At 38.7% G+C, this 26792-nt stretch overlaps 1 protein-coding gene across 6 annotated transcripts in view; it reads right to left on the bottom strand.

Annotated features, from left to right (window-relative positions):
• WDFY3 (WD repeat and FYVE domain containing 3) overlaps window positions 1-26792 on the bottom strand; it is a 282380-nt gene that overhangs the window by 170913 nt on the left and 84675 nt on the right. For all 6 annotated transcript variants that reach the window (XM_043906285.1, XM_043906283.1, XM_043906282.1 and 3 more), the window contains 2 exons: window positions 25953-26163; window positions 5136-5259 (listed from right to left, as the gene is read on the bottom strand). In XM_043906285.1, coding sequence (XP_043762220.1) covers window positions 5136-5259; window positions 25953-26132 — 304 coding nt within the window. In that variant the 5' untranslated portion in view covers window positions 26133-26163. The remainder of the gene's footprint in view (window positions 1-5135; window positions 5260-25952; window positions 26164-26792) is intronic.

The raw sequence follows: 26792 nt of genomic DNA, 5'->3' as shown, positions 1-26792 counted from the left end.
GTCACCAGCGGAGGAAGTGGACAAAGGAAGGGAAAAAGGGGCTCTATGTACTATTTTGCAACTCCTGGTGAGTCCCAAAGTATTTCAAAATAGAAGGTTAAAAAAAAAAAAAGGTGTGTAATTACTACTGTAATTAACAATGAGACATCTTCTCATCCATTTAAGATACTTTCCATTATTTCTAAAAAATAGCCCTACAGATATAAAATAGTAAAGAGATTTAGGAATAACAAATCTCCAATGCAGAAAAATGTTTTTCTACAAACATGCAAATTAAATATTCATAAAGGCAGCAACAGACAAGAGTATAAATAAGCTTTGGAATTTTTTTTTTTTAACCTAAAAATATCACACCAGAAAGAAATTGCAATGACTGGAGTCAACATGTGACTAAGAAATTTCCCTTCACACTACCTATTTAAAATAGTTAAAAAGGCATAAGACACACAAATCTTATATTTTAGAAAGACTTTTCACTTCCATAGGAGCAATTGAAATCAACAAAGATTAAAAAAGTATGCAACCCCATTTTGGGTGGAAGGTTACTTTAAACTATTTTAATCATCTCTCACTAGACTTGCTTCAAAGAGTACAAACATAATTAAAACTGCCTCATTTTAAAAGCTATGCATCAATTCATATAATGTAGTTTCTGATTAATAAGAGATTTTGGTTCTCAATCTAAAAGCACTTTAATGTCTGTTGCTCCAAAGACTCCATGATGGGCCCCCTGTTAAGACGAAAGGTTGAGCACATGCACTGATCTCTTTTCCATCCTGAAACCTAGCTGCTATAAACTGAATTGTGTCCCCTCAGAATTCATATTTGAAGCCTTAACCCCCTCATGTGATGGAATTTGGAGATGGAACATTTGGGAAGTAACTGGGTTCAGTCTTTGGGAGGGTGGGGCCCTCATGGTAGAATTAATGCCCTTATAAGAAGAGACATCAGAGAATTCTCTCTCTTCTGTAGGTGAGGCCACATGGGGAAAGAAGCCATCCGCAAGCCAGCAGGAGAGATCTCACCAGAAACCAATCATGCTGGCACCATGATCCCAAACTTTCAGCCTCTAGAACTGTGAAGAAAAATTCCTGTTGTTTAAGCTACTGGTCTATGTTATTTTGTTACAGCAGCCCATGCACACTAATACACCCACTGAAATCGTTGTTTAAAAGGACTTTGTAAAAAGTATAAACCCATAAGAACTAAAACAAAACAAAACAAAAACAAAAACAGGAAAGGTGAAAACAACAACATTTTGAATACTAAAACAGCAGAGAATTTAGCAGTAAGTGATTTAGCAGACTCTCGAATCTAAAAGCAATAGCAAGGAAAATACAAAAGCAACTAACTACAACAGAACTTTCCAGAGGCTAATGAACGAGTGGCACTAAACACCTTTAGAAGCAGAAATGAACGTGGGTCAGAAGGACTGGTGACGTAGCAGTATGTGTAAGAGCAGCCAGAGCCCAGATCCTCGCTCCTATGTGGGCACTGGACTGGAGACTCAGTCACTACAAGGAAAAACTGAGGGTGTCTGGACCGGGCTGGAAGGAGGACAATGATATTACAGCAAGCACAGTTGTGGGTGCATCACAGATGAGGTAGAAATAGAAAGCTCATGTACTAAATGTTGAGGGTCCTCAGACCTGTCTCCCACTTAGCCTCTAAAGTCTTCAGAGTCAGACATATACTGTCTAAGTAAAGACTGGACGTACTTTCCCAGGGACTGTCTAGCTCAAGGGAAAGATGGTCAAGAGAATGTCTCAGCAAGATGACCCTGGGTTGAGGCCACCGCTGCAGGCTCCACCCACAACTGCAAGGCTGCCTGGCAACCTTCCAAGGCTCCATTCTAATACAGCAGCAGAGGGCCAAGGGTGAGACATGTGAGGACATTCTTTAAAAGACTGAGACAAAAATAAGCTAAACAACAACAAAAAACCTGAAAGAAACAGACTAGTGAGAAGAAAAAAAAATCTTAAAAAAACAAACAACAAAAAAACCCCCTCAGAGAGCTAAGAAAAAACAGCACCAATAAAGGTAGGGGAAGGCAGAATCTCTCAGAAATTAAACGTGTCATGTCACAAAAAACAAAACTCACAGAAGGAATAGATGGCAAAACTGAAAAGCTCTTTTAGCAAATAGAGTATTAAAAAAAAAAAAGAAAACAAGTGAGGAAAGATAAGAAAATGAAAGGAAGAGACTTAGGGGTTCATCTGACAAGAAAAAGAAAACAGAAGGGAGGATATTATTATGTAATGATTCATGAAACTTTCTCAAAATTAAAGGATATGTATTCCCAGGTCCAGTGTACTCAGCATAATGTACAAAAATAAGTCCACTCCAAGGCATGTTATCATGAAATTTTAGAACAGGAGGGTCAATGATAGGATTTTAAACGTTTCTATAAAAAACAGAATCAAAACAAAAACAAACAAAAAAGGCCATAGAGAAAGAACTGAGAATCTAGATAGCTTCAGATTTCTCAACAGGAGAACAGGAATCTAGAATATAATGGAGAAATGATTTTTAAATTCTGAGATAAAATGATTTTGAATCCAGAACCTGATGTATCCACTGAAAGGGGGATAAATGTCATGCAAGCCGTGAGGTTTTCCAAAATGACCTTGAGACATCACCCTGGGCCGCCTGGAGAAGGACCAGCTAAGACCTACCACTGCCCATGCTCCCAGAGGTGCTGCACCCACGCTCAACATCCTAGGACCCTCGCAGCTTCTGTTCTCTGTAGGAGGGCTTGTAATTTCCTCTGGGCCTCCAAATATCTTGGAACTAAGCAGCTACCATTCTCACACAACTCCTACAAATATCGAATAGGGAAGGACTCAGGTCCAGAACTCAAAGTTTAGATCACAGTTTGCATTTCTTCACCGTTAAGACTGCATTTATGCTCTGGGCAGGTGGAATATCCCATGCACACTTCTCTGTGAGGTGATGAGGGTGATGGATCTGTGACTTCTTCTGTCTTGTTGAAGACTGGTTCTATAAGTTTCCCCTTTTCTGCAACAAAGCCATCCTATGTGACGTGATAAAGTCTGTTTGAAGCCCTGGTACCTGAAAGCTCGTCACCCTAAACTTATCACCTTTCTTGTATAAGAGGAAGGAACTCATTTTACACAGCAAGAGTCAAAGAAAGTTTCACTCACAGATTTCTAAAAACAATGAAACAATCAAAAAAAATCCAAAAGCAAAAATGATAACTGCAATGCACCTTTTCTCACGAAGCTGCTGGAAAAGATATGTTACCAAAAATGAGGAAGTTAATTTGAGAAAAAAAGACATGAGATTCAGGAAACCAAGGCTCTATCTCAAAGAAGTGGAAAGACATCTCAGGATGATGTAAGTTAAGATGTAAAAATGACAGCCGTCCAGTTGGCCAAAAGAGCAACTATCGCAGATCAAAGCAGGCAGAAGGTTCTGGAAGAGCTATTTGCAAGATGAAATTGACAGAACATCTGACACCTTCAGTCATATTAAGGGGAAATTCAGAAAAACATAGGAGTAGGGGAGGAAGAATGTATTAATGAAAATGTAGAAAACCTAGTTTTTTTTTTTAAAGGCAATTATTAACTAGTGAGAGATGTGGAGAAGTTTTCAAGAAAGGCAGTGTAATCAGAGTATACCATATTGCTCAACTTTGCATAGTGTTTTCAGACACAATATTATAATGAATACTGAGCTAATCAAATTGTGATAGAACGATATGGGGATACAGAAGTGTGCATCTGTGGGGTACTTGTGGTGAGCTTAAAAGTCTCACTGCTCTTGTGGGAAGTCAGAAGATAGAATCTAAATATGAAAAATCAAGGGCACCCACTGTAAGCACATTAGAGACAGAGAAGTAAATATCAAAAGCAGTTAAGAGATGTAAAAAGTTACTGCATCTTAAGAGTGAAAACAGGATGAACCAGGATGGTGGAAGGGAGATACTGTTTTTAATAAATCTATAAACTATTTGACCCTTAAAACCATGCATCTGTATACTTTTAAAACTAAAAATAAAAACTAAATTAAAAAATAGTATTATATAACAAAGGCAGTAAGTACTGTTACTATTGGAAAAATAGTAATTCGATGGATGGAAACAGTAAGGGATTTTCCAAACAGATAGTAGAAGCAAAACCTAAATTACTGATTTTTTGGCCTAATGCTTCGGTAGGAAAGCAATCACTCAAACAATTGCTACAAAACCAAAACAATGAGGTAAAAATAAAGGTAAAATCCTTCAAATTTATTGCTGCTTTAGAAAATGACTAATGGTAATTATAACCAAAACAGCTTATTTTAATCCTGATTAAAAGGAATAATACTTTATGAAATTTAAAATTACCTAATTATGAGTAAGAACAGTTATTTGGGCAGTGATTACAAAAGGCCTACTGTGTAAAGGCCTGTGGTAAAGACTGTAGGTTATGGTCTACTGGAAAGAAGAAAGATGGTCTGCTAGAAAGATACATACATAAACATCACTTGGGAAGCTAAACAGATGAGAGAGAACTGTTTCTTTGATTAAGGGAATCAAGAAACATTCTGTCTAGGAAGTGCGACTTAATCCAAACTGAGATTTAGATGTACTAAGATACGGGGATGGGGGAGATGCTTCTTCCTCGGTGATGTATCACAGGGATAGGAAAAAAGAGCACACACAGGACTATAAGCAACTTATTTTGGTTGAAATACACTGAAATATAACAGAAAAAGATAACAAGAAATAAAAAAGGGTAGGCAAGCGCACACATGCACGCGTGCGTGTTTGTGTATTTCCAGAGTGTTTGTGTGTGTGTATTTCCAGAGTGTATATGTGTGTGTGTGTATTTCCAGACCCTGAGTTTGTGCTGAATGTCATGCTAGGAATTTGGATTTTGTTCAGAAGGGAACAGAGTGTGTTAAACGGTGAGGGCAGGGGCAGCAGTGGTCCGTGGGAAGCAGTCCCACTCCACTTGAGAGGAGGAGGTGCTGATACCAACAGAAGCATGTGACCGCAAGAAAGGGAATGGGAAACTGTATTAAAGCCTCTGGGCTTAGAACTGGGTCAATTTTCTGCTTGGTTTTAATAGCACTTTTACCAAACTGTCTCTTCAAATAAATCAGTTTTGGCTGGTTTCTGTGACAAATACCTGTGGATTTGTTTGATGCTCTCCTTCGAATTTCTGTCACCATCAGTCGTGAGACTTGTGTTGTGAACTGCAGCAGATCAGAAAATTTTTCTGTCATTGTATTTGGCGGAGCGTTTCCAAAAACCTGTGGATGACAAAAACATTTTTAATACAGCTCTGTCAACTTTTTTCTTCTATTGTGTGCTTTTAAAGGTGTGGTGTGACTTGAAAATCAAGTTTAAAAAACATATATGCTTGCACAGTTATTTCGGATCTGAGTAAGCTTAAAATACAACTCTTACAATAAATCATACCTAGCCACATTTCTTTGTGCATGTAAAATAATTTCTGGGATGATGAGTAAATAAATGAAATGTAAAAGCCAAAAATTACTTATCTATAACATTTGAACTAATCTTACTAATAAACTTAAGAAAATATAATTTCTCGGAAGAAATCTAAATTAAGAAATTAGAGAAAGGTGGTAAACTGCTTTGATGGCAAAGAAAAAGACATATCAGAGGGTAAAATTCAGGGACTTATCTAGTGTTAAGTCCTAGGCTAAAATACAGAATTCACTAAACTCGTATATCAGACTTTCTAAATTCTAACTTCAGTAATTCCCAAAACAAGACGGTTAGCCAAAAGAATCAAATAAAGAATATGAATGAGAAGGTCATTAAATATACTTAAAAAAAAATCTACAATGAATGTACTTAAGAATAAATCAGGGCTTCCCTGGTGGCTCAGTGGATTAGAATCTGCCTGCCAACGCAGGAGACACAGGTTCAATCCCTGATCTGGGACAATCCCACATGCCCCTGGGCAACTAAGTCCAGGCACCACAACCACAGAGCCTGTGCTCTAGAGCCTGGAGTCTGAACTACTGAAGTCCAAGGCCCTAGAGCACATGTTCCACAACAAGAGAAGCCCCTGCAATGAGAAGCCCACACACTCAACAATGAGTACCCCCCATTCGCCACAACTAGATAAAAGCCCACACAGCAACAAAGACTCAGCACAGCCAAAAATAAGTAAAAATATTTTTTAAAAAAGAATAAATCACTCTTAAACTGGTAAGGTTCAACAAATAGAATAAGAAAACAAAACCTGACAGACTGTAATATGAAAAGAAAGAGTACTATAATAGCTATATAACTGGATGCGTCTGGAATATTATTTTTTAAAAATCTCTTTATAGCTAAAAGGGAATTCTGTGTCTCCTAACACCATAATGATAGCTCTCTATTATAAAATTAAACAATATTTTGTATTCTTATTTACTCTTCAAATTTCACCCAAAGGGAGGAAATATATCTTACTCAGCATCGTATTCCTTGTAAAGCCAGCATCCTGCCTTTAAAAGGGATGTTTCCTAAATATGGTTGTTTTCATGCTGCCTGTCTGTACAAACAAATTCTAGAAACTCTTTAGGTAACATGGAAGGACACAAATTATAAACAAAAGCTTCCCAGATGGCTCAGTGGTAAAGAATCCGCCTGCCAGTGCAGGAGATGTGGCTTCAATCCCTGGGTCTGGAAGATCCCCTGGAGGAGAAAATGGCAGCCCACTCCAGTATTCTTGCCTGGGAAATCCCATGGACAAAGGAGTCCGGTGGGCTACAGTCCATGGGGTCCCAAAGAGCTGGACACGTCTTACTGGCTGAGCACAATAAACAAAAAGTAAGAAAGAAAACAAAAATAAGCAAATTTTTTTAAAAATCAAGGTTAGGCACATGGACTGGAAAAAGATCTCTATATTTGCCACATTTTAGTCACGAAGTTTGGATCAAATACACAGGAGAAAAAACCTAGTGAGTTATATAGTCCACGACATCCTTAGGTAAGAAAAACACACACTTCAGGAAGTACTTCTGCTCCTCGTACTATAGAAATGTTCTTCCAAGGTACCTAATAAAAGAATATAGCTTATAATATCCTTGTAATAGAAATGTTTCTCACATTCTTACAATAGATAGCATATTTCTTACAATCACGCTCAAATAGAGCAGGGACTACCAAACAAACAATAATAAATCAATTCTACAGGGTGTACTTTCATGCAGGTAGTCTGGTTGTTAACTTGACAGAAAATTTGAAATCATCTCGAAGAACAAATAAACTGTTCTCTTTAGGAAATCTTCAATAAATTGTTTTTCTGTTGGAATTCTGATATTATGTGCTTACAGTTACTCTTTGTTAAATAAAACCCATCTTCTTTAAAAAACTGAAGATAGATTAGAAATTGAGAAGGCTAACAACACATGCTTGAATAGCCAACCTATCTGCACCCAGAGATGAATATGTAACTGCCTACAGAAGATGTTTACAAAATAACTGCATATTTTGCTCAGGCAGTGCTTAAGCAAACTTAAGCTTTTGTCAAACTGATTTAAAGTAGATAACTATTTACATTATTCAAAATAAGTTGATGTATATCTTGATCTTAAGAATTAATAAGCACTATTTTATTCCTATGAGTAATGCAACTATGTAAAGTAGCTCATTTCTTAGATAGTACAAGCATATGGTATTCAAGCAGTCTTCATGCTAAGTGAACAATACACTGTTAAAAAATGTAATGAACTTTTCATACAAATCCTGATATTTACAGCTGTATTTCCACATGGAAATTTTTTTTTTTTCTGAAAGCTATCTTGGTTGAACTGACCAAAAGTCAATGTCACGCAGGAAGGACCAAGTCGTATTTGCTCATCTGAAATGAACAATGATTGATTCTTTGACACAAACAACCTTTAGTGATCCTATACTACTGATTAATTCACTCACTTATTTACTCATAAATATTTACTGGTCTCTTATATATGATAGGCAATATTCAGAGCCATGAATATAAGGATAAATAAAGAATTGTGAATACAAAGGCAAATAAAGCAAGTATGATTCCCAGAGCTCATGGAATCTACATTTTAGTACAGGAGATGAATGGTAAGATATTTCACAAATGAAAATTATGTTGGATAGTTATAAAGGAAGTAAGCGGGGCACCTGAAAGGGAATGCCTGGAGTGAGACAAGGTAGTCGTAAAAGCTCTCTGAGACACAGACGCAGAGAACAAACAAATGTATAGATACCAAGTGGGGAAACAGGGTGGGATGAATTGGGAGATTGAGATTGACACATATATATACTCAGTTCAGTTCAGTAGCTCAGTCGTGTCCGACTCTTTGCAACCTCATGGACTGCAGCGCACTAGGCCTCCCTGGCCATCACCAACTCTTGGAGTTTACTCAAACTCATGTCCATTGAGTTCGTAATGCCATCCAGCCATCTCATCCTCTGTCTTCCCCTTCTCCTCCTGCCCTCAATCTTTCCCAGCATCAGGGTCTTTTCAAATGAGACAGTTCTTTGCCAAAATCAGGTGACCAAGGGACTGCAGTTTCGGCTTTAGCATCAGTCCTTCCAATGAATATTCAGGACTGATTTCCTTTAGGATGGATTGATTGGATCTCCTTGCACTCTAAGGGACCCAAGAGTCTTCACCAACACCACAGTTCCAAAAGCATCAATTCTTTGGCACTCAGCTTTGTTTATAGTCCAACTCTCACATCCATACATGACTACTGGAAAAACCACAGCCTTGACTAGATGCACCTTGGTGGGCAAAGTAATGTCTCTGCTTTTAAATATGCTGTCTAGATTGGTCATAGCTTTTCTTCTAAGGAGTAAGCATCTTTTAATTTCATGGCTGCAGTCACCATCTGCAGTGATTTTGGTGCCCCCAAAAATAAAGTCTGTCACTGTTTCCCCATCTATTCGCCATAAAGTGATGGGACAGACGCCATTATCTTAGCTTTCTGAATGTTGAACTTTAAGTCAAATTTTTCACTCTTTTCTTTCACTTTCATCAAGAGGCTCTTTAGTTCTTCTTCACTTTCTGCCATAAGGGTGGTGTCATCTGCATATCTGAGGTTATTGCTATTTCTCCTGGCAATCTTGATTCCAGCTTGTGCTTCATCTAGCCCAGCGTTTCTCATGATGTACTCTGCATATGAGTTAAATAAGCAGGGAGACAATATACAGCCTTGACATATATATATACTATTGTGTATAAAACAGACAACTAATGAGAGCCTCCTGTATACCACAGGAAACACCACTCAATGCTCTCTGGTGACAGAGGACCTACATGTACACGTGTGGCGATTTACTCTGCTGTGCAGCAGAAAGTAGTTCAGTTCAGTTCAGTTGCTCAGTCGTGTCTGTCTGTGACTACATGGATTGCAGCACGCCAGGATCTCCTGTCCATCACCAACTCCCAGAGCTTACTCAAATTCATGTCCATTGAGTCACTGATACCATCCAACCGTCTTATCCTCTGTCATCCCCTTCTCCTCCTGCCTTCAGTGTTACCCAAATCAGGGGCACTTCCAATGCATCAGTTCTTCGGATCAGGTAACCGAAGTACTGGAACGTCAGCATCGGTCCTTCCAAAGAATAATCAGGACTGATTTCCTTTAGGATTGACTGACTGGATCTCCTTGTTATCCAAGGGATTGTCAAGAGTCTTCTTCAACACCACAATTCAAAAGCATCAATTCTTCAGTGCTCAGCTTTCTTTATAGTCCAAGTCTCACATCCATACAAGATTACTGGAAAAACAATAGCTTTGACCAGATGGACCTTTGTTGGCAAAGTAATGTCTCTGCTTTTTAATATGCTGTCTAGGTTGGTCATAGCTTTTCTTCCAAGAAGCAAGCATCTTTTAATTTCATGGCTGCAGTCACCATCTGCAGACTGATTTCCTTTAGGACGGAAGATTCTGGAGCCCCCAAAAATAGTCTCTCACTGTTCCCATTGTTTCCCCATCTATTTGCCATGAAGTGATGGAACTAGATGCCATGATCTTAGTTTTCTGAATGTTGAGCCTTAAGCCAACTTTTTCACTCTCCTCTTTCACTTTCATCAAGAGGCTCTTTAGGTCTTTGTTTTCTGCCATAAGGGTGGTGTTATCTGCATATCTGAGGTTATTGATATTTCTCCTGGCAATCTTGATTCCAGCTTGTGCTTCATCCAGCCCAGTGTTTCTCATGATGGACTCTGCATATAAGTTAAATAAGCAGGGTGACAGTAAGCCTTGACATACTCCTTTCCCTATTTGGAACCAGTCTGTTGATCCATGTCCGGTTCTAACTACTGCTTCTTGACCTGCACACACATTTCTCAGGAGGCAGGTCAGGTGGTCTGGTATTCCCATCTCTTTAAGAACTTTCCACAGTTTGTTGTGATGCACACACTCAAAGGCTTTCACATAGTTAATAAAGCAGAACTAAATGGTTTTCTGGAACTCTCTTGCTTCTTCGATGATCCAGCAGATGTTAGCAATTTGATCTCTGGTTCCTCTGCCTTTTCTAAATCCAGCTTGAACATCTGGAAGTTCACGGTTCACGTACTGTTGAAGCCTGGCTTGGAGAATTTTGAGCATTACTTTACTAGCGTGTGAGATGAGTGCAATTGTGTGGCAGTTTGAGCATTCTTTGGCATTGCCTTTCTTTGGGATTGGAATGAAAACTGACCTTTTCCAGTCCTGTGGCCACTGCCGAGTTTTCCAAATTTGCTGGCACATTGAGGGCAGCACTGTCACAGCATCATCTTTCAGGATTTGAAATAGCTCAACTGGAATTCCATCACATCCACTACCTTTGTTTGTAGTGATACTTCTGAAGGCCCACTTGACTTCTCCTGTGGAGATACGCGTCAGTGGCCTGCTGCAGGGGCAGGGGCTCTGAGGGGCTCTGGTTGCAGCAAACCAGGGTATGGTATTAGCCCTCTTGGAGGAGCTCACCATTAACCCCACCATAGAGCTGCCAGCACTTACACAGGACTGGGGAAACAGACTCTTGAAGGGCACAAACAAAACCTTGTGCACACCAGGACCCAGGAAAAAGGCGCAGTGACCCCACAAAGGACTGACCCAGACTTCTCCAAGAGTGTCCAGGAGTCTCCAGAGGACGTGTGGGTCAGGGGTGGCCTGCTGCAGAGTTGGGATGAGACCTTTTGAAGGATGTCACCATTATCTTTATTACCTCCACCATAGTTTGGCCTCAGGCCAAACAAAAGGGAGGGAACACAGCCCCACCCATCAAAAGAAAATTGGATTAAAGATTTCCTGAGCATGGCTCCACCCATCAGAAGAGGACCCACTTTCCCCCACAGTCAGTTTCTCTCAGTCTCTCCCATCAGGAAGCTTCCATAAGCCTCTTATCCTAGTTCCTCAGAGGGCAGACAGAATGAAAATCACAATCACAGAAAACTAACCAATTTGATCACACGGGATGACAGCCTTGTCTAACTCACTATGAGCCATACCATGAAGGGCCACCCAAGTTGGACGGGTCATGGTGGAGAGTTCTGACAAAACATGGTCCACTGGAGAAGGGAACCGCAAACCACTTCAGAATTCTTGCCTTGAGAACCCCACAAGCAGTATGAAAAGGCAAAAAGATAGGACACTGAAAGATGAACTCCTCAGGTCAGTAGATGCCCAATAGGCTACTGGAGATCAGTGGAGAAATAACTCCTCAAAGAATGAAGAGACAGAGCCAAAGCGAAACCACCACCCAGTTGTGGATATGACTGGTGATGGAAGCAAGATCCCTATGCCGCAACCAATAATGTCGAAGAAGCTGAACGGTTCTATGAAGACCTAGAACTAAGAGCCAAAAAAGATGTCCTTTTCATCATAGGGGACTGGAATGCAAAAGGAGGAAGTCAAGAGATACCTAGAGTAACAGGCAAATTTGGCCTTGGAGTACAAAATGAAGCAGGGCAAAGGCTAACAGAGTTTTGCCAAGAGAACGCACTGGTCATAGCAAACACCCTCTTTCAACAACACAAGAGAAGACCGTACACATGGACATCTCCAGATGATCAATACCGAAATCAGATTGATTATATTCTTTGCAGCCAAAGATGGAGAAGCTCTATACAGTCAGCGAAAAAAAAAAGACCAGGAACTGACTGTGGCTTAGATCATCAACTCCTTATTGACAAATTGAGACTTAAACTGAAGAAAGTAGGGAAAACCAGGAGACTATTCAGGTATAACCTAAATCAAATCCCTTAGGATTATACAGTGGAAGTGATAAACAGATTCAAGGGATTAGATCTGATAAGATAGAGTGCCTGAAGAACTATGGATGGAGGTTCCTGACATTGTACAGGAGGCGGGTATCAAGACCATCTGCAAGAAAAAGAAATGCAAAAAAGGCCAAATAGTTGTCTGAGGAGGGCTTACAAATAGGTGAGAAAAGAAAAGAAGGAAAAGCTTTTAAGTTTCATTAGGTCCTATTTGTTTAGTTTTGCTTTTATTTCCAATATTCTGGGAGGTGGGTCATAGAGGATCTTGCTGTGATTTATGTCGGAGAGTGTTTTGCCTATGTTCTCCTCTAGGAGTTTTATAGTTTCTGGTCTTACATTTAGATCTTTAATCCATTTTGAGTTTATTTTTGTGTGTGGTGTTAGAAAGTGTTCTAGTTTCATTCTTTTACAAGTGGTCGATCAGTTTTCCCAGCACCACTTGTTAAAGAGGTTGTCTTTTTTCCATTGTATATCCTTGCCTCCTTTGTCAAAGACAAGGTGTCCATAGGTTCGTGGATTTATCTCTGGGCTTTCTATTCTGTTCCATTGATCTATATTTCTGTCTTTGTGCCAGTACCATTCTGTCTTGATGACTGTGGCTTTGTAGTAGAGTCTGAAGTCAGGCAGGTTGATTCCTCCAGTTCCATTCTTCTTTCTCAAGATTACTTTGGCTATTCGAGGTTTTTTGTATTTACATACAAATTGTGAAATTCTTTGGTCTAGTTCTGTGAAAAATACCGTTGGTAGCTTGATAGGGATTGCATTGAATCTATAGACTGCTTTGGGTAGAATAGCCATTTTGACAATATTGATTCTTCCAATCCATGAACACGGTATGTTTCTCCATCTGTTTGTGTCCTCTTTGATTTCTTTCATCAGTGTTTTATAGTTTTCTATGTATAGGTCCTTTGTTTCTTTAGGTAGATATACTCCTAAGTATTTTATTCTTTTTGTTGCAATGGTGAATGGTATTGTTTCCTTAATTTCTCTTTCTGTTTTTTCATTGTTAGTATATAGGAATGCAAGGGATTTCTGTGTGTTAATTTTATATCCTGCAACTTTACTATATTCATTGATTAGCTCTAGTAATTTTCTGGTAGAGTCTTTAGGGTTTTCTATGTAGAGGATCATGTCATCTGCAAACAGCGAGAGTTTCACTTCTTCTTTTCCTATCTGGATTCCTTTTACTTCTTTTTCTGCTCTGATTGCTGTGGCCAAAACTTCCAACACTATGTTGAATAGTAGTGGTGAGAGTGGGCACCCTTGTCTTGTTCCTGATTTCAGGGGAAATGCTTTCAATTTTTCACCATTGAGGGTGATGCTTGCTGTGGGTTTGTCATATATAGCTTTTATTATGTTGAGGTATGTTCCTTCTATTCCTGGTTTTTGGAGAGTTTTAATCATAAATGAGTGTTGAATTTTGTCAAAGGCTTTCTCTGTATCTATGAGATAATCATATGGTTTTTATCTTTCAATTTGTTAATGTGGTGTATTACATTGATTGATTTGTGGATATTAAAGAATCCTTGCATTCCTGGGATAAAAGCTTTTGCACTACAAAGGAAACTATAAGTACGGTGAAAAGACAGCCCTCAGATTGGGAGAAAATAATAGCAAATGAAGAAACAGACAAAGGATTAATCTCAAAAATATACAAGCAACTCCTGCAGCTCAATTCCAGAAAAATAAATGACCCAATCAAAAAATGGGCCAAAGACCTAAACAGACATTTCTCCAAAGAAGACATACAGATGGCTAACAAACACATGAAAAGATGCTCAACATCATTCATTATCAGAGAAATGCAAATCAAAACCACAATGAGGTACCATTACACGCCAGTCAGGATGGCTGCTATCCAAAACTCTACAAGCAATAAATGCTGGAGAGGGTGTGGAGAAAAGGGAACCCTCTTACACTGTTGGTGGGAATGCAAACTAGTACAGCCACTATGGAGAACAGTGTGGAGATTCCTTAAAAAACTGGAAATAGAACTGCCATATGACCCAGCAATCCCACTTCTGGGCATACACACTGAGGAAACCAGATCTGAAAGAGACACGTGCACCCCAATGTTCATCGCAGCACTGTTTATAATAGCCAGGACATGGAAGCAACCTAGATGCCCATCAGCAGATGAATGGATAAGGAAGCGGTGGTACATATACACCATGGAATATTACTCAGCCATTAAAAAGAAGTCATTTGAACCAGTCCTAATGAGATGGATGAAACTGGAGCCCCTTATACAGAGTGAAGTAAGCCAGAAAGATAAAGGACATTACAGCATACTAACACATATATATGGAATTTAGAAAGATGGTAACGATAACCCTATATGCAAAACAGAAAAAGAGACACAGAAATACAGAACAGACTATTGAACTCTGTGGGAGAATGTGAGGGTGGGATATTTCAAAAGAACAGCATGTATACCATCTATGGTGAAACAGATCACCAGCCCAGGTGGGATGCATGAGACAAGTGCTCGGGCCTGGTGCACTGGGAAGACCCAGAGGAATCGGGTGGAGAGGGAGGTGGGAGGGGGGATCGGGATGGGGAATACGTGTAAATCTATGGCTGATTCATATCAATGTATGACAAAACCCACTGAAATGTTGTGAAGTAATTAGCCTCCAACTAATAAAAAAAATAAAATAAAATAAAAAAAAGAAAAGAAAAGAAGGAAAAGGCAAAGGAGAAAAGGAAAGATATACCCATTTGAATGCAGAGTTCCACAGAATTGCAAGGAGAGATAAGAAAGCCTTCCTCAGAGATCAATGCAAAGAAAGAGAGGAAAACAATAGAATAGGAAAGACTAGAGATCTCTTGAAGAAAATCAGAGATACCAAGGGAACATTTCATGCAAAGATGGGCAAAATAAAGGACAGAAATGGAATGGACCTAATAGAAGCAGAAGATATTAAGAAGAGGTGACAATACACAGTAGAAGCATACAAAAAAGATCTTCATGACCCAGATAACCACCACTAGCTGTAAAGCAGCTAAACTCCAATTAAAATGAAATAATAATAATAATAAAGTCACCAACCTAGGACCAAAAAAGAAAGAAAGAAAGAAAGAAAGCTCTGTGAGAAGATGACGCTTACCTGGAAGGATGATACTGAATAATGAAAAAAAGGTCAGAATTCAAAAATCCAAGCAAAGAGGGTCCCAGGCAGTGAGAAGAACTGTGCTGAGACTTCAGCATGGGTAAAAGAATGGGCACTGTTGGATCAAAAGGGGGTGAAGCTGGGGTGTTTCAAATGGAAGAGAAAATGGTACAAGGTGCGGCTGGAGAAGCTCAGGAACTAAAACATGCATCTGCCATTTTTGATAATATTGAAAGTGTCAGGTAGTAAAGAGAGTTTTTGGTGACTGACTTTAACAATCAAATCTTAAAATACTGGGTACATATTCACCACCTTCCACAAATAGTGGGAAACAGACAATGCTTCAATCATGCACCTATCTCCCACAGAGAGTGAAGCTCACAGCTGGAATTCTCTTTATGCGCTCAAGGTCTCTGGTCAAAAATTTCCTGTTCTTAGCTCCCTCATCTATCAAAGCGGAAAGCTGAGAGAGAGAATTGGTCGGTAATACATTCACCTCAGAGGGATGGTCCTATAGAACAGACATTCATACTGAGATGAAAACAACAGTACTGAGGAGCAAAACTTCTGGCAAATTTAATAAAAATAACAATAATTATCATAAAATGAGCATTTACAGTGTGCATCAGTTCAGTTCAGTTCAGTCGCTCAGTCGTGTCCGACTCTTTGCGACCCCATGAATCACAGCACGCCAGGCCTCCCTGTCCATCACCAACTCCCAGAGCTTGCTCAAACTCATGTCCATCAAGTCGGTGATGCCATCCAGCCATCTCATCCTCTGTTATCCCCTTCTCCTCCTGCCCTTAGTCCCTCCCAGCATCAGGGTCTTTTCCAATGAGTCAACTCTTCGCATGAGGTGGCCAAAGTATTGAAGTTTCAGCTTCAGCATCAGTCCTTCCAATGAACACCCAGGACTGATCTCCTTTAGGATGGACTGGTTGGATCTCCTTGCAGTCCAAGGGACTCTCAAGATAGCACTATTCAAATACTTGACATATAGTGTCATTCAAATGTCATTAAATCCTGCACTTTATTCCCCTTTTACAGATAAGGAAATGAAGGGTTAGAGAAGGTAGACAGCAGGAGATGGTAGCAAGAGAATTCAAAACTAGTTCTGTCTGATTCCAAGCTGTGCTCTTAGTCACTCAGAACTGTACTGTCTTAATTTAACTTCACAGGAACCCTAGCACCACAACTTTGCACAGTGTTCATCTTAAGAGGGAATTACCATGGTTTGACTTGTTTTTAGAAGGGTCATTTTTAACATCCATCTAAATAAACTTCAGAAAATTTCCTAGCTGCTTCTTAACTAAATATTTTTGGTATACTTGGGGAGAACAAATGAATGGTGTTTTCTAATGGAATGCAGAAAGCAGAGGCTCAGTATGTATTTGTTACTGAATGAAGCTCTTCAAGAAAGTTTTACTGTGCATGTGCGTGCCTAGTCATTTTCATCTCTTCAGGACTTCATGAACTGTAGCCCATCAGGATCCTCTGTCCATGGAATTCTCCAGGCAAGAATACTGGAGTGGGTAGCCAATTCCCTTCTCCAGGAGATCACCCAAAAATAGAACCTGGGTCTCCAGCAATGCAGGCAGAAAAGGTTAGTTGTGAGGGATAAGAAACAGACACTGGATTCAACTTAAACATTTCTTGAATATAATTCAGAAGCAAATTCAAAAACAAGGGGAGTTTCTAAAAGAAGATCCAGGGTAAAGATTATTATATACACAATGAAGTCTGATAACATTTACCAAGGTAATTAACAATTGTAATTCATTTTTAGATGACTAAAAGGCTATTCATTTTTTAATAAGGTTAAACGAAATATTTTCTCTATAAGCTTTTGTTCTTGGGACTAAAGGTTAATTATCTTTAAGAATGCTGATTAAATATTACCCAGTTATTCTTAGACTTCACCATAATTCTTCAGTTTGAGAGAATCTGTGAGAGGGAGGCGGCCAGCAGTGTCTTTGCTGGACGGTGATGATGACCACAGGAGGCAGCTGAAGAACCCAGCATGAGTCCTGGCCCAGAAAAAGGACTCAACACATGCCACTTCTCAACCGTGTGTCTCTTAAAGGCCAAAATCACACACTGAAATAACACTATGGAACACACTCTGGAAATGATTCTGCAGATAAATGTCCATGCCTAACTGTAATATGGTTTATTTGCCATTTAGCATGAATCCAGCAAAGTCTCAAAAATCAACAACACAGTTCATTTTTGGCCATCATGGCAGGAAGTCTGGAGTCGTACTGAGCTATTCATTCATCCAAGCTGTTTCTTACTAGTGGAGAGTATTCATGTACAAATGGCCGAAACATTAAATAAATATGGTTACTGATTTCCAAATTTAATGGATATGATATCTAAGGACAGTTTTAGTTTGTAAATAAGCCATGAACACAATAGAACATACGAATACAACTTATATATATATTTTTAAATTGATCACAATGGTACAAAAATAACTTTCTATTTATTAATACTTGGTAAAGGAAAAGACTCTGAAAAAGACTATGCACATATGCAAACATATAACTGAATTAGCTATACACCTGAAATTAACAGCACTGTAAATCATCTATACTTCAATAAAAAAAAATTTATAAAAATGCTAAGCAGCATCTGGTGATGCAGGGTTACCACAAACCTTCAATTTGTAAAAAATGCAATCAAGAGAAGTACAATAAAAAGAAGAAAAAAAAAGAGCTGAATGAACCTTTATATTTAAATCACTCACTGTATTAGAGCTTTAAGGCAGTGCATATATATGTGCTTTTGACCTAAATTTTTTTTTTTTTTGTATATACAAAGGCTTTTATTACTAAAAATACATTAAGTATTTAAGTTTAACTAGAAAATAACTGAGAAAAGCAGATGGCGAGAATTAACATAAAAGCTAAAACTACCAAACAGACATGGTAGAAATAACACCAAAAACTGATTCTTTCAAAACACCAATAATATCCTCTAGGCAAGCATGATTAGGAAACACAAGTATTCAACATCAGGAATAAGAAGATATAATACAGAAGAGGTTAACTAATATCCTATACCTCTACAGTTATAATTAAGAAAATCTAGAATGGATGATTTTCTTTTAAAGTGGTGGTGACAGAGGAGGGGAAATTCATAAAAAACACCAAACAACTATGGAAAGCTACTACTATAAGCACAGGCCAGGTGACTTTACATATTGATTCAGCTAGTTTTCAACAAATGAATAAAGATTTCAAATTATAACACTTGAATATCAAAACGTCTTTAATCTAGCTTAAAGCTGGTAAATGAGACAAAAATCAGAAAGTTGTAAAAACTGAGCCAAGTACCCACAAAATGCAAAACTTCCTAAATGAAGTACTAGCAGATTAAATCTGTATACCGTAGGCAGGAATTCATTAACTTCAAATTAATGTAATATTTTTAAAAAGTTATCAAAAGCTGAAAGAGTAAATAAAATTCCACAGCCTTTCTCAACAGTAAGAAAGAAATACCTAAAAGATAAAGACCACTTACAGACTAACAGCAAAAATATTAGATGGCAAAAAATACTGCAGAGATGTCCAATCCAGGAATAAGACAGCAATCTACTGATTCACAATGTTATTTTGGAGATTCTAAAACAATAACCTAGAAGCCATATAGTTGAAAAAATAAATTTGGGGGATTTAAAACCTAGAAAACCACAAAAATGAAGAAAATTGACTTATCAACTGGGTAAGAAAAATACAAAAATAAAAAATAGGGGTGAGGTAACAGAGCCTAAACCCAGCAGTTAACTTGACAAGAAAAGTATAGCAATTACATAGTTAAATTCTAACATTGCAATGAAGGGCATGCAACAAGTCTTACTGGAGAAAAGTTTCTCAATGGAAGACAATGTCAGTCTATCCAGAGCTACTACATATGTATGTATACAACATTCAGTCAAAATCTAAAGGCACTTAGTAACTGGAAAAAGTTTTTAAAGTTCCTCTTTGAAATTTTCCCCCAAATATTTGAAAATTAGTGGTAGCCTTATCTTTCCAGATAAACTTAATGTAAAACTGTATTAATCACAGGAAAAAAGTAGATCAGGGAACAATAAACTAGTGTTTCAATTGCACAAGGTGGGGTTTAAACATATGGTACTGGCACAAATGGGTATCCATCTGCAAGTAAAGAATCCTACCTCATACCACATATAAAGAGTTTAACTGAGGGCTTATACACCTAACAGGAAAAATTTAGAAATTTAAGAGATGTTAATGGTTTGGGGGATGGAGTTGACCTTAACACTAAAAATCTAAAAGCAACTACAAAAAAATATGTATCTGATAATACCAAAATTTAAAACTGTCTGCAAGGAAAAAGACAGCATAATCGGATTTAGGGCAAATGACAAAGTGGGAAAGCTTTTACAAATTGTTGAGTGGACAACAAAATTTGATTCAACTAGTATAAATTAAGTATAAATTAAGATAGTAAACAAAATAGGATATTTTTTTGCCACAAAAACAGTCACAGAAACTAAAGTGAATGATTAGCTTCAATTCAGGCATGGATGCTGAGAAAACCAGAACTTTTGTACATTTATTGCTGATGACATTGAGAATGTCAGCTGGCTACAACTGCCAGAACTTAGAACACACATTCTTTGGAGAACTCAGTGAATATATATATATGTGCTTTTGACCTAAAATTTTTTAATATTTATTTTTAATTTATTTGACCACACAAGGTCTTAGTTGTGGCACGTGATATCCAGTTCCCTGACCAGAAACCAAACCTGGGTGCCCTACGTTGGGAGTTCAGAGTCTTAGCCATTGGACCACCAGGGAAATCCCATACATATATATCTGCTTTTAATTAACCAACTAAAAACTTCTGGCTTGAAAGAAGAGACTTGTGGCAGCGCAGAGCCTAAGAGAACTAAGACAAACAGTCTAAGCAATAAAGAATAACCACTAAAGAATCTCAATCTTCTTAAAAAAAAAAAAGTCAAGTTATTTAGATTATTCTAGTCTAAGACTCACTTAATTGACTGTGGAAGCTTAACTGATGAAATACATGGGACACACATCCAGGATATGACTTACAAATTTATGTTAACAGCTGAGAATAACAATTGTGGTAACTACTCATAACATTATCACCACCTTGTCAATGTTCCTAAGTCTGAGAGAAGGAAATGACCTCAGACTCCTTGGTAGCCAATAGTAAGTACATTGTGACACTGATACAAAACAAAAACAAAAGCATTCAAAATAAAGCCAACTTCCCAGAACTGGCTGTAATAAAAATTAATGACTGTTACCTGAACAGGGTTTTAAAACAATAGCTTTTCTGTAATCAGTTCTCTCATTTTCAAAATGGCTATCTCAAATTTAAACCTTTCCCCACCTCTCCCCTGTATTCCTAACTCTATCATCATCTCTTTCCATCACTCTCAGCCTTTTATCTCGGAGAGCAAAAGAAGGCACGCTGTGTTCCTGTTTCATCCCACCCAATTTCAAGGGCGATATGTGAGTCAGATCTCTTACTATGCTCTGTCCCTCTACTCCTGCCCTTCTGCTTTGTCACCCCAGCAGAAGCCCAGCCCCAACAGAGCGAGCACATCTATCTGTCTCTGCTTCCACACACATGATGCTTTGTGAGTGAACCAGAAAAATCACACACCTCCATGGATAAGATCCAGTACTAATGTACTATCTCCAACCTTCACTGGGCCCTGAATACTCCTAAGTTTCTGTTGTCCTTTTTCAACTATCTTTCTCAATTCCCTTTCATTAATATTCTAAACTATCACAATTTCCTACAGTCCCCTACTCGACCTACCGACTCCAGAGTTTTCAGAGACATCTTCTGTTGAAAACTATAGCAAACAGAGGTCATCACACTAAATCTTATTCAACTTTTCACCACCTTCACTACAAATCTGTGTTCACACCCAACAGAACTATAGGCTCTCCTACAGCACACGGCATCTCTCTTTTTCAAACCTCACTTGTGCGTGCTCAGTTACTAAGTCATGTCTGACTCTTTGCGACCCCAAGGACGGTAGCCCACCAGGCTCCTCTGTCCATGGGATTTCCCAGGCAAGAATACTGCAGAGGGTTCCTCCTCCAAGGGATCTTCCAGACCCAGGGATCAAACCCGCATCTCCTGAATTGCAGGCAGATTCTTTACCACGGTCGAGGCTCACTCACCCACTAGTAATTTGACTCTCTTCACTCAATTTCACTCTCTTAAAAATTTGATTTCCCCCTGTGCTTGTTTCTTCCCTTCTCTTTATGATCATGCCTGGATCTCTCCCACTTTTAACAACATATCGAAACACTAGAAATATACAAACACAAACCCCCTATTGCCAGAGTCACCTCCATCGATCTCTTCTGTCCTCTCTTTTTCACATCTCCACAAGCTGAATCCATACTGTCTCTTCTCATCTCCCATTCACTGCTCAACATACTGCTTTCTGATGCTGCCATTCTAGTAACTCTCCAACTGGCAAACCTCAAGCACATGTTCAGGTTTCCATCTTGCTAGGTCTCTCTACTGCACAGAGATGAATGCTCTTTCTCGCAACTATTATCTCTTGAGTTCCATAATCACACTCTCTTGATTCTGTTTGTACTGCTACTGACCAGTTTCTGGGCTGTATCCTTTAAGGGTCCCCCTTCTTTCATTAAACATTCATATTCTCCATGGTTCATCCTCAGCCTACTGTTCCTGGCATAGGGGGAGGCAAGAGTAGTATTTGGTCCCCTCCTAAGGTTCCAACGACCACATCTCTGAAGTGGTCCCCAAAGTTAGTATCTAGCCATATCCCCTCACCTGAGCTTCTAACTGCCCACTGAATACCTCCACCTGGGAAGCTCATAGACAGTGTGGATTCAATGCCCCAAACTGAGTCTATCCCCTAAACCTCTCTTTCTCAGCTACTAGGAAAAACATGCACCCAGTTTCTCAAATTAGAAACCTAAGAGATAGCCTCCCTTTGGCCCCTTCTTCTTCCTTATTCTATTGCTGAGAATACCTCATTGGCTCTGCATACCTTCAGGAAAAAATATTAGCTCTTAATATGATATAAAATCTGTCATGATGTAGCTCCTATCAATCTTAACAGTCTCATTTTTTTTTACCCCTTCTTGATATAAAATCAACTTCTTAGACCACTTACAAGATGCTCACACATATCAGCATGTTTGTGGAATTTACTTTGATTCAGGCTTGAACTTCTTACTCTAACTACCTTCTTGGTTAATTTGGCCCAGTTAGTTCCAATCTGGGTAACATTTACCTTATTAGGATTTAAGAATCACATCACATTCTCAAAAGACACTTCCCTGCCCTGATTCCCCCACAGACCTCCAGGTAACTCTCCTTTCAGGGGTGCCATAAGACTCTCCTGTGTCTCTAATACTACATTTCTTTGTTATTCCATTATCTGTTTATGCACTTATCTCTTCTCCAACAGAATTACATGTCATGTTTATCTTCCTCATGATGCTTCTGATTCACAAAACTGGACTATATATTATCTCAGAACTCCAATGCAGAGTACAATTTACAGCACAATTTCTATTTGTTTGACACATATTCACAGAATGACTCAGTAATACCCAGTAACAAAATACATGAAGAGACAAGCAAACAAACAAACACAGAATATATAGAGTCTATCCCTCCTCTCTACTGTCAAATTAGCCTTTAGTATGAACAACACATAAGCTGAATGTATTTCAGCATATATTCAAGATGAAATCATTTCAGCATAAATAGTTTATAATCTTTCCTTCATCTTTAATGTCTTTATTTTTAATGCCATAACAACAATAATAGACACAAGAGTTCCCTAGGACAAACATTTGTTAACTGCGTTAAGTTTATTCTCTTACTTAATCTTCACACCAACTCCACAAGGTAGATATTCTTATTTACAGCCGAGAAACAGAAGGTGACAGCCCCTCCCGAGTCCAGGAGACACCTGAAGGTCCAAACCCCAGAGAGGAACAACCTAGAACACTGACAGCTGCAAACTGGAGACCTAGAGAAAGTCTACCTACTGAACATGAAACATCAGTCTTGTTCTTCAATTTAGCTTTAAGGAAACACCAGCAGGTATACACTGGAAAGGAATCAAATCAGTCAGTCCTAAAAGAAATCAACCTTGAATATTCATTGGAAGGACTGATGCTAAAGCTGAAGCTCCAATATTTCGGCCACTTGATGAGAAGAGCCCACTCTTTGGAAAAGACGCTGATGCTGGGAAATAGTGAAGGCAAAAGGAGAAGTGGGTGGCAAAGGATGAGATAGTTAGATAGTGTCACTGACTCAATGGACATGAATTTGAGCAAACTCCAGGAAAGAGTAGAGGACAGTGGAAACTGAAGTGCTGCAGTTCATGAAGTCAAAAGAGTCGCACATGACTTAGTGGCCGAATAGCAACAAATACATGCTTCAGGCAGGAGACTGAAAAATACGCTTTCCTGGAATATCAACATATCCTAGGCTAAAAGGTCTCCACATTTTATCCAGCCAGATCATCTTACCACTGGAAAAGTCTCACCATTGCATACATACTTTTCAATCAGTGTTTCAATACCTCATTCTTAAATATCAATGTATAGACAATTATCATCAGACACTGAAGATTACTCCAACATGAAAGAAAGTAATATAAACAAAGAAAAACAGTAATTTGGAGCAAATAACAATGAAAGAGGCATGAGAAAATTTGAAAAAGCTTTAATATTTTCCGAGGGATAAGGAGATATTGCACAATTTTAAAAAAATAAGAGCTCAAGGAAATTAAAAATATGAGAGCACAAGGTTAATCCCAAAGAGTTAATACTTGATTGATAGAGTTGAAGAAAAGGGAAACATATAAAAGAAAGGGAAGAATATTAGCAAAGAAATATTTCAAAATATTTCCCCAGAAATAAAAAGCACAAGCTTGCAAATTCACACGAAACCTCCATAAAATTTCAAAATAATTAGAAAAAGAATCTAGAAAATTTCACACAGAAAGACTAACAGACACAGAGAACAAACAATAGAGAGATCAGTGAGACTTTGAGGGGAGACAGTGAGTCACGGACACAGGGAAAAAGAAAGACCAGGGAGGGGAGAAAAGGGGGGCAGGGGGGGCCAAGAGAGGAACAGAGAGAAACAGGAGGAGAGGTGGGGAGAGACAGGCAGAGATGGGGAGAGAGACAGAAGCAGAGAGGGAAGTAGAGAAAGACATGAGAAGGACAGAGACAGATCAAAGGAGAGGAAAAGAGAGATGGGGAAGAACAAGAGACAGGAGGAAAGGCAGAAATTGAGACAGTTACCTTACAAAGTCTGGGGAAAACAAGAACGGAAAATAGTGGTGGTTTGTTATAAGGTTCATCTACGAATAATATTTACACCAGGGTCAACAGAGGATAAACACGGAATCTTCCTTAAACAAATGGTATACTTGTATGGGAAGGAAAAGGAGCAGGGTAGCATGTATGAGTCAAAGTATGTGTGCACGGTTTGGAGGGATGCAGAGGTAAAAAAAAAGCTAATTATTCTATTTCTCAACAAGAAGTCAATTAAAACTGAATAATCAAGAAATAGCAGTAACGGTATGCTATGCAAAAGCTGAAAGAGCTAAAGGTGGCAGCAACAACTAGCAGTGGAGAGGACCCTATAAGCCTGTGGAAGTACTCGACTTTTTAAACTATGTTCATACACATTTTTGATAAAAACTTTTAAATTATTCTAAAAATCCCCACTAAGACTGCTACATGTGATCAACTAGATTAAAACATTAGCTCTATTTTGACTAACTATCCTATCACAAGATCTACAAAGTAAACTGTGATGACTCTTCAAAGTATACAAAGCACTGCGGCAACCGCACCATTTGATGCCATACACCATCACTTCAAAAGATAACAGAAATAACATAAGTGGTCATTTACAACCTCTCTCTCTTCCGAGGATCAACCATTAGAGGAACATTAAACAAAATGCTCACAATCTTCCCTTCATCTATTAGAAATAGAAGGAGTTCATTCTGACCAGATCTCACATCGAATTGCCTGCCTTATAGCAAGCTGAAAGGAAGGAATGAATGACATCATCAGGCTTCTCAAAAATCATTCTATCATTTATTTCCCTACCTATGACTTACTGTCAATTTAAAGAATTGATGCCTTCGAATTGTGGTGCTAGAGAAGACTCTTGAGAGTCCCTTGGGCTGCAGGGAGATCAAATCAGTCAATCCTAAAGGAAATCAACCCTGACCATTCAAATTCACTGGAAGGACTGGTGCTGAATCTGAGGCTCCAATACTTTGGCCACCTGATGAGAAGAGCCAACTCACTGGAAAAGACCTTGAAGCTGGGAAAGACTGAAGGCAAGAAGAGGAGAGGGCAGCAGAGGATGAGATGGTTAGACAGCATCACTGCCTCAACAGACATGAGTTTGAGCAAACTCCGAGAGGTAGTGGAGGACAGGGTAGCCTGGCGTGCTGCAGTCCATGGGGTCGCAAAGAGTTGGACACAACTTAGCAACTCAACAACAACATGACTTACTGTAATCTCGAGATTCCTGCAGAGCCACCCCATCCTAAAGCCAGGTGCTTGGCAGCCTGGACTCACCCTGTTAAACACTGGCAGCATCATGTACAGCTTCTCTTCTTGTTCCTTCTGGGTCATGTGCCGGGGAGGGTGGCAGAGCTCCGTGAAGAGCCGGCGGAGGTGCATCAGTCCGAGGGCGTTGTCTTGCGGGCTGCACTCCTCCTGCCTCGGCCGCCCCATGATCCTCTTCACCATGTTCATCTTGGCTGGGTGGTGATAAACTCTTCTAATTCTGCAGGGAGATGTTCACACACAAACCGTCAAAATATCACCGTCTTGACCAAGTCCAGTATGCATGGCAGAGCTTCTTAAAAAGTCAGGAAAACAAAACAATTCTGTCTAAATAATTTTTCTACTTTTTTAAACAGAAAACAATAGAGGCAGAGCTAATTTTGATAAATCTCTCTAAATGACAGATTACAAATTGTGCCACTCAAATGTTCTTTACGAACTTAGCCCCAGTTTGGATAAACTGTAAAACATTAAATGTAAAAAATTAATTGTTGCTGGATGAGCAATAAACATTTCCAATTAAGGCAGTCATATTAAGTTCAACAAATAAAGGGATCATAAATTTTATAATTAATATATGGCTTAATAGTTGAGTATATGGGAAAAAATGAAAAGAACTTAAAATTCATCCACACCCTCCAAATTAACTGAAAAAAAAACAAACAAATCCACAAAGCTTTCTATTTTTAATCATTTAACATTTCTGTAGATGAAGGATTACACTTGGGATACTCACTGAAGATACATGGTAGTTTGAAACATGTGAATTAAATGAAACGATTCCTCTAAATATATTATAAATCGTAAGTGAAAACTGACATGTAACTTAAAACTATTTCTTTAGACTAT

This window comes from Cervus elaphus, chromosome 6, assembly GCF_910594005.1.
Source record: "Cervus elaphus chromosome 6, mCerEla1.1, whole genome shotgun sequence".
Lineage (NCBI taxonomy): Eukaryota > Metazoa > Chordata > Mammalia > Artiodactyla > Cervidae > Cervus > Cervus elaphus.
Note: the sequence above shows the minus strand (reverse complement) of the source record. Positions and strands in the feature narration are given on the sequence as shown.